Below are 15,851 nucleotides of genomic sequence, written 5' to 3' on the forward strand. Positions count from 1 at the left end.
CCCATAGACCTTCATATTGGGAATCTTTCTTAAGTAAGGGACACTGGATTTGATTGTAACTACAATAACAACAAGTAGTCCTTTGGCACCAAAGCCTTGGTCTACACTACCCCTTATTCCAAACAACAAGTGGAGCATCCACACTACCAAGCCTGTTATTTTGAAATAATGGGCTGGTTATTTAGAAACAATAACTCCTGCTTTCCACGAGGAATAACACTTATGTTGAAATAGTTATTTCAGGAGGAGTTATTTCAAAATAATTTCCTAGTGTTGATATGCCCTTAGAGACTAACAGAAATATATATAGTACCATGAGTTTCATGGGCAAAACCCACTTCTTCAGATCTGTGAATGTGCACACAGCTTGTTTTTAAAGTTACAGACTAACAGGGCTACCCCTTTGAGACTAATGTAACCACAATGTCAAGGTTGATATTTTAGCTGTGAAAAAGTCAAGGGCCCTTTCAGTTAGTTTAAATTGTCCAACCTTCACTGACTTTAACTAAGCTACAGCAATTTAAACAAGTTAAAGATCTGGGCCCACAACTTAGAATTATGGTTTGCACAGTACCTATAATTGTGTGTGTGTGTGTGTGTGTGTGTGTGCGTGCACATGTGTGCGTGAGCATACGTGCTTTAAGAGCCTGGTCCAATGCCCACTGTTGTGAAGGGAAGTACTTCCTTTGATTTCCACGGGTGCTTGGCTGGGCCCTAAAGTACAAAGTACATTAAACTTCTGATAATCTGGCACTTTTAGGACCCAGGGGGTGCCAGATTATCAGATATGCTGGACTATCGGAAGGGGGGGCTATGAGGGGTCTGGGGTGGAGGGTATGGGGGGGCGGCACTGCGGGGCCAACCCAGCAGCACCCCTGCTGCTCTGCCCCAGTCCTCCCGAAGTCAGCCGCTGGTGAAACTGCCCAGCGGCTGACTGGGAAGCCCGGGGCAGAGCAGCTGGGGTGCTGCTGGGTTGGTCCCGCAGTGCCAAGGAGTGGCGCTACGGGACCAACCCAGCACCCTAGCTGCTCTGCCCCGAGCATCCCCAAGTCAGCTGCTGCTGAAACTGACCAGCGACTGACTTGGAGAAGCCCGGGGCAGAGCAGCTGGGGTGCTGCCGGGTGCAAGGGGCGGTGCTACGGGACCAACCCGGCAGCACCCCAGCTGCTCTGCCCCGGGCGCCCCCCAGTCAGCCGCTGCTGAAACTGCCCAGCAGCTGACTCGGGGAAGCCCGGGGCAAAGCAGCTACAATTGTTCAGCTGCCTCAAGCACTTCCGGGTTCAAGGTGGTGCCAGACTATCAGGAGTGCCAGACCACTGGATGCCGGACAACTGGAGTTTTACTGTACAATCAAATACCTGCATCTCTCAGCTTTCCAAGGTTTGGGGAAAGGCATGTTCTGGGTGTGACACTGGCAGATCAGGTGCCAGCTTTTGTCCAGGCTTTAGAACTCAACTGAGCACTGACAAATTCATTGCTGGAAACCAGTCCAGTTGACCTATGTAATAGTGTAGTTAACATGGGTACTGGAATTACAACAATGTGTTTAGTAATTAGACTTTACAAAATTCTTGTGAGTTACTACATGTATCGAACCTACTTATGTCTGTATCCCATGCATAAGGGAATATTCACAGTTGCACTATAGCAGCATGTCTCAACATTTTGGGCTCTGGAGCCCTTTTAAATGCGTAAAATTTATGCGGAGCCCCAGCGGTCCATTGATTGTATGTGTTGTACCTATCGATGTTTCCAGTTTGTCATCCTTGCGGAGCCCTGGCAGATGTCTTGCGGAGCCCTGGGGCTCCACGGAGCAGTTTGAGAAACACTGCGCTATAGCAATAAAATGTTTGTTCTGAATTATGTAACTCACCAAACAAGAGAAAATTTCAACTATTGCAAACTGCTAACCCCCTATGAAAAGTTTCAGAGCGGTAGCCACATTAGTCTGTTTCAGCAAAAAACCAGCAGGAGTCTGGTGGCACCTTAAAGCCTAACAATTTCATTGTGGCATAAGCTTTCATGAGCTGCAGCTCTGTGAGTGTGCACATTGCTTGTTTGGGTGAGATAGACTGGAACGCACAAGGAGACTATCTTCGACTCTGGAGTAAGACCAATTCAGTGCTTTAGGAGTTTACACTTGTCACGGGGCTGGTGAAATCTAATTATTGAACATACAACCAGGTTGGGGAGTTTCTGCTTTTTCAGTCTGCCCTGAGGTTGGCGCTCGCTGTCATGAGCCATTCCAAACAGCGGGACAGTTGGCATAGTCTTGGCAGGATTCGTGTCCCACAGGTCAACTGGACTTGCAGATTGTGACAGGGTTAGACTCACCACTGCGGCACCCCCTGCTGGCTGTCCTGGGGGTTCGGTCTGTTTTCCAGGGCCCCTCCTCTGGTGATGGCTTTTGCCATCACTTCTGCTTCAGGATCCATGCTACTCCCAGATATGCAGTGTCTTCGTGATACACTTCTCTAGGCTGTGCCGTTCCGTGTTTCCCCCTTCCGGGGAATAATATGGCAGTCCCTCAGTCCAGCCTGGGGGCAGGGAGGAACCAGGCTTCTGGGTCTCAGCCCAGGGCCCCTACTTGCTGCATCCCTTCCAACTCCTCTGTAGATCTCCTTGGGCCATTTCCCCACAGATCCAGTACCCTTTTTGCCCTTGCCTCACAGCCTCAGCCGCAGCTCCTTGCAGGCCACAAGGAGCTGCTTGTAGCTTCCTGAATCTCTGCCTGCAACATTGCTATGTCCAGGATGCTTGCTGCACACCTCCCTCCTCATGCTTCAGGGAGTGACTCTCACTGCTTTACATATCTTCTTCTATGGTCCAGCCCTGATTGGTTGCTTCTATAAGCCCTTCTGTGATTGGCTGCCTCCTGCACAGCCTTCCTATGGCTCTGTTAATCCCAGAGTCTAGTGTTGGACAGCCCTCCCCTCTGCCCCACCACAGATTGCTGTTCATCCAAAGCTCTTGAAATTTGATAGTGAGTTTTTAAACATAAAGATTAGTCACAATGAGTGAATCACAAGATCTTCACACAAAAGACCTTGAAAAGTTGTATAAAGATAGGGGAATGTCCCATGAAACGGAAGACTCAGATCAGGAACTAAGAGCTTTGTTCATAAGCTTTAACCCGTTGTCCAAGGATCCTGCTGACCCAGACACCTCAGTGACACTTGTTCTAGTGCAGCACTTGGCATTCATGTTGTAAGCCACTCCAGACAGCATGACACTGGGCATGCTTGGTCTTAGGAGATGTTGGAAATTTAGAAATTTGGGAGAAAGCTAAAACAAAAATTAATGAAAATATTGTGGAAAAACTCTCCCCTTTCTTTTTTTTTCCAAACCAGCTGTACTTAATACAGTATTTGCAAGTAGCAATAACTCCGTGGGATGTGAAGAAATTAGGCATAAAACTAAAAAAAAAAACCCTCACTCTTGGGACAGTACAAGTCACATGTGACATTTTAGAGACTCCCCCTCCGTGTGTGTGTGTGTGTGTGTGTGTGTGTGTGTGTGTGTAAGCACCTGAAAAATATCTCAAGCCATGAAGAACACATTTGGCTCACTCTGGCTCACTCTAAAATCTTGGAAATGGCAAAGTGGAATTTTATAAAATATTATTCAAAAGATCTTGCTCTTGGACTCCGAGAAACCACGGGAAAAAATTAACCCAGATTGTAAAATAATAATTTTAAGAGGAAGTGATAAGTAGTTTAAAACATGAATTTAGAATGAAAATGCTCCCTAATCTGTAATGTGGCTACTGTAGTTATATCATCAGTATGTAACCGTTAATGTGGTGGGATGCCAGTACCTTTTCCTTAACCATTTCACAGATAGCAGTTAATTAAAAAGTGCTGTTTATTAATTAATTATTCAGATAATGTAAACAGAACCAAAAGACTGCTCCATATCAACAAGCGACTTTGAGCGTCCTGAAATTACAGTGCCAGCTCAGCAAACTGAAGTCACTGGAACCCCGTCTAACTTTTTGTCATAGTGTTGTGCATGTTACCAAGAATTCTCCACAGACTAGAACGTTCAAACATACAGATTATCTCCCAGATCTTGTTGGCCAATTGTTCAGATAGTTTAAATTAGCTTAGCTCTACCCAAATACATGGATGTGTGCTGATTTACACCAAGTTGAGGATCTGTCCTTTGTAAATTCCCCTGGACCTATTTCTGCAGTCCTCAACTGAGCAAATGTCCAATGAAGTCAATGGGAGTTTAGCTTAAGGGTTTTCAGATCTTATTCTGGAGCCTCTTTATTTGGTGTTATGCATCAAATTGCTAAGCAGCATTTGGAAATGTCTTTTCACCCACCCCCTGACACCTTTTGTTTGGTTTGATATAGGAGGACACAGATTAACTAGCTATTTGTGTCTTTTTCTTTTTTTTTTTTTTTTTTACAGCAGGAAAAGTAGGTTTTCAACTACATTTCTGAACCATGAGCCTTACAAAGATGTATAGTATCCCTTCAAACCTCTGTAGTGCATTGAATTTAAATGAGCCTTTTTATGTAAAGACCCACAGCTAACAACCCAAAGTCAAACACAAATACATTGATTACAACCAGAACAAAAATCTGATGGAATACAGCAGTGAGCACTGCTCATCTGCACAATCCCTCACTGACAGCTATAAAAGTCTGGAATTAAACCTTGTCATTTCCCAAGGTGGGTGGGAGAGATGTGCAATTCCAATGAGAAACTCAAAGTGTAAATCCTCCTTCACTCTGAAATTGCAATTCTTACATTTAATGGAGGAATATTATAAATCAATCAACCCTAGTCTAGTGAAAAATCAATTATGTCCCAGATTTAAAGAGATCTTTTGAGTGTTGGACTACCACCTCCAGGTAAATTATCAAGATTCAACCCTTGATTTCAAAATTATGAAGAATGTGCAAGACCAGAATTCCTAAAGCATAAATGTTATCCTTAGAGCTTTTGTCCACGGATTTCTCTTTTATCTATAAATCCACTGTAGAATTCTCTTTCTATATGTTGTCCTAAAGGAGAAGGTTTGTGGAGATCCTGAGTAGAACTCATATAGATAAAACAAGATGGAGATCATTTTAGTCCCAAAGAAGAGTTAGATAAATTTAGATACAGCTTTGACAAACATTAAATCTCTTCTTTAATGATGTTCCTCAAACAAAACAGTTAGCAAAATATTTGAAATTTCTTTGTATAATGTCACATTTTAATGTAAACATCAAATAATGTACCAAAAGTTTTACTGGAAGAAAAAAAAAACCCAGAAAAAAACAAAACAAAAAAAAAATCTTAAAGCGGCACAATTCTTTATCTTTATACCACTGGCTAAGGGGGGAAAAAGCCAGATTACAAACATTTACACATGCATAGTGGGGGGAAAAAACCCAAGTATTTTACTAAATTCACGCAATTTTTTTAAAATAGTTATTAAATCTACTAAGCACCAACATACCTAAAAATTTATTTTCAGCTTCATGATTCATTTAAAAAAACCTATCAAATTAAGCTTTCAAACAAGCTTGAATTAGTAGCTTGTCCAAAAATAAAATGTAGAGCATTTTTTTAAAGTATAACAATGCTTTTTATCCGAATGTTTCCAAACAATGGCATGTGTCTGCAAAGAATGCCTTTACTTTACCCTACAGTGAATGGAGAATACAATACCACATCATACAGAATCTAAAACTATAAAAGTCTCAGAATGCAGCATCCCTTCACAAAAAAGCTGATAAAACTGAAAGTATTTATAAGATGCTGCACCTTTATTTAAAAAAAATTAAATGAATTTAAGCAGAAATAACATACATTTTTACATTAACTGGCCATTTCTGGTACAGAAACCCAGCACAGTATGCTAATGTTATTGAATAAATGTCATTGCTACTTACAATTTCTTTTTAAATACAATTTAGACAAAGTTTTTTTTATTTTTATTCTTTTTTAAAGTTGCACAGTTAACCTCTTAGCTGCTAGCTTAATGCAACACATTGGTAACATTACACAAATTAAAAAATAATGTGTGTGTGTGTGTGTGTGTGTGTGTGTGTGTGCGCGAGTGTTCTAGATAAAAGGTTTCAAAATTCTGACCCACATCAAAAAATTGCAAAATAATGGAATATAATTAAAAAATTAGTCGCAAGTCTAGCAGCAAAGCAATTAAGTGAGGATATATTTACTAATATAAACAAAGGGAATAGTTGCAACTACAGGTGAAGCCCCAACTATCATAGGTCTACTGACACAAATAGAAATTAAATTCTTTCTAAAAAAAATAATCTGATTATTTAAAATAGGAGTAAAAGCCATTGCTACCTGATGAACTACCTAGGCTAAGTTCCTGAAACAAAGACAAAGGGTCACTATTCTTTTTTGCCTGCTCAGGAGGAGGTTTGGGCTTTGGTGGAGCCCGCAGAGCACTTGCGTAGGACATGGTAGGCTTGTTCCCACCAGCATTCTGCTGGCTGTTGCTGTTGGATTCAACGATCTGCTTGTTGGGCATGAGGGGTGGGAACTGGCCGAGATGCTGCAGCATGTTGTAGTTGAAGGAATTGGACAGCTGTATGTTTTCAGCTTTCAGGTGATCCTCTGGGGGTTTGACTGTCTTCGGTGGAGCTGGAAACAGAACAATAAAGCAGGTTTAACTAAAAGCCTTTGCAAGTGAAATCCATTTGTTGATGCCCTGATACACAACGATAAACTGACAGACAGATATCGCAGAACCTCAATGTTAAGTTGAAATGACAGAAGGCTTGAGGTCAATATTTGATTTCTTCAGGGCCTCTTTTAAAAAATTACTTTTTTTTCTTAGTCTTCTCTTAGGTACAAGCAAATACACCAATATACAGTAAGCCTTACTACAACCATGCCTGTAGGAGACAGAGGGACTACTCCCACTGGGAATAAGGTTTGAGTAAAAACTGAGTGGGAATGTAAAGATTTAGACCCTACAGATCATATATCCGAACTGAAAAAAAAATGACACAATTAAAACTTCAGCATGAAGGCAAATACTGAAAAGATGGTGTATATTGAAAAATAAGGTACAATAATATTTTAGTACCTATCCTTCAGAAATTCACCATGAGCCAGTCTGATTCCAATGATGACTCCATTGTGCAAAGCACAGAGTTTTCTGGATTTCAATCCAGCTAAAGCACTCCCTTAACTTGAATAGGACCACTGGGGCAACATGCGTGCTTGAAATCATGCAAGGGCTTAAGTGCCTTACTGAATCAAGGTCATAGCACACTGTACTTTGCAGGATTGAGCCCTGAGAGAACATTACCCTTTTGCAAGCACATTAATACAATTTTCTGTGACATATATTTAATTTCTTGAACTTTCCTATAAGTATAATCTACGCAAAATGACTTTGCCCGGTCAACGACGGGTCTCACCTGCTAGTTCAAAATAATTGTTTCTTCTTATTTTAAAAGGAAAGGGTTAACTCTTTTGCTGTAGTGAATCATCGAGAATCAAATATTTGCAAACAATAATTAGGTTTTTTTTATATTCCATCATTCCTTTGAGTGGCTAACAGATTTGCTTGCCTAAGAAGCATCACATATACTTAAACCACGACCAACAACGAGAAGCAGAGGCTATAACATGCTGTCAGAACAAGGTGAGTATTGAAGGTTGCCCAACTTACAGCCAAAATGGTTTAATAAGAGACTCTATTAGTCAAAAAACTACCTCAAAATTCACCGTTTCACAGTTTTTGACTAAAACAGTTTCTTATTAAATCACTTTGGCCTTCACATCATTAATTATTTTATGAGCACTAGCATGTGAAAAAAGAAGTTTTGCTCTTTTCATAGGGCAATTAAGTAGTGGCAATTATTTTCCTTTTATATTACATTTGGAGTTATAATTTTCCTACAAGCCTTAGAGTGTTTCCATACAGTGGGAAACGGTGTCTGCCTTTCACCCAGTGAATTCCTAAATAGGGATGTAAGCGACTAGTCAACTAGTCATCTACCCGATAATCATATGCTTATTGGGAGTTGAGCAGTGACTCGAGTAGTTGCTTCCACCCCCTCTCCTTGCTGCTTCTATCAGAGAAAGGCAACAAGAGGAGGGGAGCAAGAGCCGGCACTGGAGGGAGCTGGTTTAATAGCTGGTTCCCCACCAGAACCATCTCCCAGGGGGGCAGAGGCGGAGGCAGAGGCAGAAGCATAGACGGGAGAATGGGCATGAGCTGCGAATCAGCTGATTCCCATCTTGTGCCTGGTCTCCCTGCTATGCCCCTGCCTTTTAAACGTATTAACATCCTGGTGGTTATTAATACATTTAAAAGGCAGAGCCGCAAAGGGGTTAGCTCCCGGGGCCAACTAATCGATTAGTCGATGGAAACTCCATCAACTACTCGATTAGCTGATTAAACACAATTTAACATCCCTATTCCTAAACAGATTATATTTCACTGCTGCCCAAGTTTGCAAGAACCTCTAGCTTCTTACACATCCCAACTAATTATTGAGCGTTTAGACTGAATAAACTCTTGTTCATTGATACGTTCTTGCTTCATGTTTAACTTTTCCTTTAACTGTAAGAAAATCATTCTTTATAATGATGAGTATGAAACTGCTTTCAAAAGAATTTTCTGAATACTAATGAAGTACCTTACTTTTAACTGGGGAATTCTGCTGCTGTTTTCCAGTACCTAAGAAAAATCAGCCTTTTATTTGGAAGATAATTATATAAATGAAATCTAAAATAATGCAAGTGATGGGGAGCTGGACGTATTTTGTAATTGTTCCCATCTTTAAAATTTAAATGTTAATTTCATGAGTTGAATATACAAAAACACCAGTGTAGGATAATTACTGAGTACAAAGAAATAGGTACATTGATCAGCATCCTATTAGAAAGGCCATAGAAACTTCATAAACAGGTTTGTTTGTAAACAGAAAAGTCGACAGATAAGACAGACAAAAAGACCAGACAGGACAGTCAGGGTTACTAGGCTTACAAAGAAAAAGCAATGTTAAGGTTAAAGAAAGGCCAGCTGATTTGCTTGAGGGCCCTGGGTGAGAAGGAACTGTAATTGAAGCACTCAGTGCAGAAAGAAATGCATAATAAATACCACTGATAACAGCTTAATCTATGCCCAGTCTACAAAACAAGTCACATACAGCAGAATGCACATCAAAACTCTCAAAATGCAATTTACGAAGAGCCTTGAGAAGCATGCAATAACCCAGAACAATTTTATGCCAGCCCTCTTGTACTCTGTGAATCCAACAGCTGCCTATTTAAATATTCTTGTTGCTTCTATTCCTGCTGTTCTAAAATGTGAGCCCCTTCCACCTCTGCTGCCAATGACTGCGCATTCCAGGCAGTAAGTCAGGGCACGGGTGCAACATTAGCTTCTTATTCTCAGATGGATAACATAACATCAGCCACAAACACCGAAATCGCTAACCATTAATGCCAGAAAGGAGAGTTAAGATTGGAATGGAGTTACCAGCCCCTGCAAATCAGTAAACATAGAAAAACTTAGCAGACTTCAAAAGTGTATTGCATTTCTTTGCATTAGGTGTTTCACACGAGAAATTTGTGTGGGTGTGCATTTATTTATTCATTCATTCATGAACATGGCTTCCATGTCCAACTGGCCTTGGGATTTATCAGTTGGTAGCAATAAATACATAAGGTACATTTTATATCTCTCTATTTTCTTTGAAGCTCCAGGAGCAATTTAAAGAGCCTAGGGCTATGGCTGCTGCTATTGTCACAGTAGTGGCAGCAGTGGCTGGGAGCCCTAGGCCCTTCTGAATCACTGGGCTGCAGAGCAGTTGCCCTCTTTCCCTCCTCCCACCCCCATCTGTGGGCCTGTCCTTCTGCAATGTACATATATCTTTAATCTGTCAACGTGTTATATGGCCATGAAGGAGTAGTGGCTACTGCTGTAGCAAACTAGCCACACTCAACCAGCCAAATAGCCATGTATGGCTAGTCTGTTGACACCACAGTTCTATGGCACATATCACTGAAATGTTTAAGTGAAATGTGAGTTCACTAGGAAATGCTCTGAGATCTCAAACTCAATGCATACAGATCACTGTCAAAATCTAAAATAGTGGCAGTAACCAGAACCAGTGCTTTGAGACGAAACCACATATATCTCACACCACACCAGGTCCTCCTAACTACAACCTGAACTAATGGAAAAGAATATTTGACCTTAGTAAGATTTCTGGAGGAAAACTTGGAGGAGAGTGGAGCTATTTGGAGGTAATCTCTACAGCAGGCATGTCAAACAGGCATATGGTGGGCTGCACGCAGCCCAACTGAAGTTTTTTGCGGCCCACCACTATATTTTTATAAAAGAATAAAGTGCAGCCCGCTGGCCACTCTGAGCATGTGGCCGAGTGCAGATCACAGCCAGCTGGCCGCTCTGCACACGATGCCCAGCACATCCTCACAGCCAGCTTGCTGCTCTGCATGCAACATCACGTGCCTGCTCACAGCCGGCCGCTCTGCTCACATGCCCCAGCGCCTGGAGGAAGAAGTGTGGCGATGGCGGCGGCGGCTCTGAGACCCAAGCATTAGGTTGGCGGGGGGCTGGGAGTGCCTGGCTCTGGGGGAGGGGTGAGACATTGGGTGAGACATTGGGGTGGGGCTGGGAGTCCCTGACTCTGGGGGAACAGAGGGGGATATTTTGCTAATATTTTCTTTATTTATTCCCAAATAAAAATCACAAAATGTATTGTATTAATTTTGTATCAATAAATGTTTTTTTTGCAATCGCATGAATAATTATGTTTATGCAAAATCTCAAACTTACAAAATATCTCAGATTTTCACAGAAGCCTGTTCTATTTGATTAACCACTGTCTATACTTGTTTTTATTTCAAGTTATGTATCTTATAACAAATTAAAAAGTACCTTTAAAATTATTTGCTCAATATATTTTAATTTAAATATATAGGAGCAAATAACAATTTTACACATCAAATTATTGTATTAGAGTCAAACAAGACCTGAAAAAATAATTAAAAATATACCTAAAACATAATCTATAATAATAAATAATTACTACTTTCCGATAGGAGTACATTTTCTTTGGTGGCCCTGAAAGCTATCAGTTTTTGTTTGTGTGGCCCTCAGTAGGCTTTGAGTTTGACATGCCTGATCTACAGCATTCACTTCTCAGTTACATGCACCATACCAACCTGCTAACTATCTGAATCAACTGTATATGAAAACAGTATTTGTGCACAACAATTAATTACCAAAATAATGAACACTTCAGAAATATTTTGCCTAATTTAGCTCCAAGTCTTGGAAGACAATATACATACGCTGTGTAGCATCATTTGGGGTGTGTCTAAACTACATGGCTCCATTGATGGAGCCATGTAGATTAGGCTGATTGGCAGAGGGAAATGAAGCCGCGAATTAAATAATCGCGGCTTCATTTAAATTTAAATGGCTGCTGCGCTGAGCCGACAAACAGCTGATCTGCTGTTTGCTGGCTCAGCGCGCTAGTCTGAACGCTCCCCTGTCGACATGAAAGCCCTTTATCAACCTCCCCGTTATGCCTCGTAGGATGAGGTTTACCGGGGAGGTCGATAAAGGGCTTTCATGTTGACAGGGGAGCGTCCAGACTAGCGCGCTGAGCCGACAAACAGCTGATTAGCTGTTTATCAGCTCAGCGCGGCAGCCATTTAAATTTAAATGAAGCTGCGATTATTTAATTCGCGGCTTCAATTCCCTTTGCCAAACAAAAAAATCTACATGGCTCCGTCGACGGAGCCATGTAGTCTAGACATATCCTTGGAGTTTATAACTCCAGCCCAATCAGTTCACCCCAGGATGGCAAGTGGAAGAAAACAAACTTACCTAACAGTTCTCTGGGTGGTACTGCTCTGTTGGATCCATTGCATGGAATGTTCTGATATGGGGCAGATGAGGTGGAGTTTACCCACAACTCAGGTGATGAATAGTTGAAAGAAGACTGGTTACTATGGTCCTGAAGCTCTTTACACTGACCAAGATTATCTTGAGGAGTGTTAAAATCTTCAGAACACGCCTGGACTGAACTAGAGGAAATTCTTCTTTGGTACAACGGCCTGCCTGGTCCTCTTGGTTCATACTGTAATGGAAAAAAATACAAATTCTTAAAGTGCTGGCATACATGTTATGGTAATTTCCCCCCTACATCTCACTTATAAAACTACCTGTGAAAATGCCTTCAAATATTGAACAATTTTAACTAATTCGTGCTAGTAATGATGGCATTGACAAAGACTGTTAATGATAAAGTGCAATGATAATGATATACAGAGGATAGAGTTAATTGAGATTTCTTGATTTGTAAATACTTGATAGCTCACATTTAACATTAATTTTCTTTTGCACAGTATCTCTCTACAAACATACAAATATAGTCTCCAAAGGGTTAAATAAGGGAGAGAGGAATTTACATGAACAGGTGAAAATGCTCAATTGCAATATATAAAAAATAACTGCCAGGTTTGATCTCTCTACTGTCCAGTACAACATGAATGACTTGCATACCAGGATTTGAGAAAGTATGAGGTCATATTCATATGCTGGCCCTTTGCATGCAGATATGCACACAGATGCTTTAGAGAACTATTTGTCATGATTGCCAAAATGCAAAGAATTTTATTTGAAACACACAAAAGATTTGCTTCCATTAATCTTGCAGGAAGTATAGATGAAAAAAGACAGACTTCTTGGTACGAATAGTTGAGGTTTAAGACACTCTCAATACTTGGACAATTCAGGGCCAATTTTCTCTGTTAAAGTTTAATGCAAAAGATAAAGCTGGAACAATGTAGAAATTATGGTCACAACTGAGTGAAAGGAAAATCTTATTTTGCTTTTAAGAAGGACTCTAATGGTCATTCTGGGGAAGACAGGTTTCCCACTGTTCGTTTTGCCCTTCTCTGCTGGTGTGAACTTTTCTAAATAAGACAAAGATAAAGTTATTTCTAGATGACGGCAGAACAAAGGCAGAGTGAACGTGGAGATTTCTGCACGGGAGAAATATGGATTAAGAAAGCGCAAGGCAAACATTTTTTGAAGTGCAGGCACCTAGTTTCACATTTCCTCGTAAGGAAGTCCCATTTTGAGTTGAGATGTAGAGAGCATTTCAGAAGAGATACTCCACACAAACATGAAAATCAGCTTTAAAAATTATCCTGATATTATTATATTTCGCCCCAACAATTGATACTACAAGATCAATAAGATGCAATGAAAAACTGCTATCACAATAATAAGCAGAATAATACTAAGTATGTAAGGGTATGTCTACACTTACACCCTATTTCGAAATAGGGATGCAAATGTAGGCATTTGAAATAGTAAATGAAGCCAGGATTTAAAATATCCCATCGCATCCTGGTGCTATTTCAAAATTGCGCTATTTTGAAATAAAACGCCCTGTGTAACCACGTTATTTTGAGAGAAAACCCTGCTCTTGAAATAACTGGTAAACCTCATTGTATGAGGAATAACAGTTATTTGAGAGAAGGGTTTTCTCTCAAAATAACGTGGTTACACAGGGCGTTTTATTTCGAAACAGCGTGATATTGAAATAGTGCCCGGATGAGATTATGCTAATGAAGCCTGGGATATTTAAATCTCGGCTTCATTTACTATTTCGAATGCCTACATTTGCATCCCTATTTCGAAACAGGGTGCAAGTCTAGACATACCCTAATAGAAAAGCATGAAAATACTAATAATTGTATTTATAAAGCTGAAATAATTGTATTTATAAAGATAAAACAGATGAAATACATATTAAAATACAAACAGAATATGTATAAAAACATAAGAACAAGAATGGCTATACTGGGTTCATCGAGCCCAATATCCTATCTTCCAACAGTAGCCAATGCCAGGTGCCCCCAAATAAATGAACAGAACAGATAATCATCAAGTGATCCATAGAGACCTGCTAATCTGCAGATTTCCGCTTTATATCCACAGGTATCCACATCCATGTCTCACTTTTGAGGATATGGATGCAGATACAAATTTTGTATCTAGAACCCAACAAATGTGTAGATATCAGCTGTTAATGTGGATATCTGAGGCTTATTTTTGCAGATACAGATACAAATTTTATATCCACACAGGGTCTAGTGATCCATTCCCTGTTGCTCATTCCCAGCTTCTAGAAACAGAAGCTAGGGACATTAGACTGCAAGCATTTTGGGGCAAGAACTATCATTTTCTGTGATTGTATGGTGCCCTATCTGGTCTCCAGGTGCTACCACAATTCAAATGTTAAATAATCAGTAATATAAAAAGTCAAGTAAGGAGACTGAACAGAAAAAGAAGGGGAGAGTATGCACAGAGTGACAGAGACTAAGGATCTGATATTTCAAGGGACAACTGGTAGCATAAAAAGGAGACCAAGTAAATAATTGTGTGTGCAAATGTATGGTCCTGACTCAGGCCATTTTGATCTATTACTGTATCTGATTTGCAGGGAAGAGTAGCTGTGTTTTAAAAAAATCAGGCTGTATGCCTGAAATACATATAAAATATATTTAATTTTTATAAGCTTTTTGTAAATGGAGAGATGAAGATCTGAGGCAGATACCAGAGAATAACTGCTCATCAGAGACAACTTTTTGTAAAATTCTTTATTGTTAAAAAGAGTAAGATGGACTTGAAGGAAAGTTTGCTTCCAAAGCCCCCTGCAGCTACAACTTTTAGGATACAGGATTTTCTTTGATTAAGTTCCTTAAAAATTGATTTTAAAAAGACCCTTCCATTCTACCATATATTTATTGCATAAAAATGTAGTATTTGTAGCACCCTAAAAGAAACATACACTACAAGCATATGTTGGAGCAATGTGACTGGCCAATCAACGACTAAACTGCTAGCAAAATACTGAACATATTCATAGATTCTTGCTACTACTAAAGTCTGCAGGAGGTTTGCCACTGATTTTACTAGCAGCAAGACTGAATCCATATCATAGTTCCACAGTGTAAATAAAACATAATATATTTCAATCCGATATTACATAAAGGAATATTACGGCCTGGAATGATTCAATAGATTTTTTTTGGCTGTTTTCAGCCAGGGTCCAGATTTACAAAGGTATTCAACTGCCAAAGATGCAAATAGGTCACCATTAGATCTACTCAAGCACCTGAGCAAGTTATGTGCCTAACTCTCATTGACTTTCAATGAAAATCCTGTCAAAAATCCAACTGGATAATGCCTGAACTTCTAGTCCTCAGTGTATGTTAGCACTGTAGTTTGATCACATTGACAGAATGCATAATAATCTGAGAAATGGTAAAATGAGACAGCAGGTATTGGATGATGGAGCTAGAAAATACTTTCCACATTGGCACTGTCACTATTTTCTGTGTGTCTGATTTATTGGGGCCAGTCTGCCTTCTCTAGGAAGTTTACGTGATCCTGCACAACTCTGAAAGAGGATGGGGGTTAAAGGGAGTCTAGTGCATCCAGCACTTGACAGGATCAAGAAGTGAAGAAGCTTGGCATCTTACAGGGTCAGACCCTTTCTTTGTAGAAGCCACAGTAAACAACAGTCAACTTAGAAATACTGTTTGTCATGAACTATGCATAAGAAATTGCGTCAGAATGAAGGCTCTTCACATGCACTCAAGAGTTCAAATCACAGCACATATTATATCCAAGGGAAAAATGTCAGACACTGAACGGTGACATTTTGAGCTATTGTGAATCTCTCAGTTCTCGCTTATTCCCTCTTCAATATAGAGCACTTAAACTTCCAATTAAGAGCTACCTCTAAAAAAGCACCTTTAGTAAAAGAGGGAAAATGTCACTTTAGGTAGATAAAATAGCAAAGA

At 40.1% G+C, this 15,851-nt stretch overlaps 1 protein-coding gene across 3 annotated transcripts in view; it reads right to left on the reverse strand.

The window, feature by feature from the left end:
- Positions 1–4,390: 4,390 nt before the first annotated feature.
- The window catches only part of HELZ (helicase with zinc finger), a 171,919-nt gene continuing 160,458 nt past the window's right edge, over positions 4,391–15,851 (reverse strand). For all 3 annotated transcript variants that reach the window (XM_006110582.5, XM_006110581.5, XM_006110583.5), the window contains 2 exons: positions 11,857–12,109; positions 4,391–6,617 (listed from right to left, as the gene is read on the reverse strand). In XM_006110582.5, coding sequence (XP_006110644.2) covers positions 6,286–6,617; positions 11,857–12,109 — 585 coding nt within the window. In that variant the 3' untranslated portion in view covers positions 4,391–6,285. The remainder of the gene's footprint in view (positions 6,618–11,856; positions 12,110–15,851) is intronic.

The sequence above is a fragment of the Pelodiscus sinensis genome, chromosome 20 (genome assembly GCF_052426305.1).
Source record: "Pelodiscus sinensis isolate ZL-2025 chromosome 20, ASM5242630v1, whole genome shotgun sequence".
In the NCBI taxonomy this organism is placed as follows: domain Eukaryota; kingdom Metazoa; phylum Chordata; order Testudines; family Trionychidae; genus Pelodiscus; species Pelodiscus sinensis.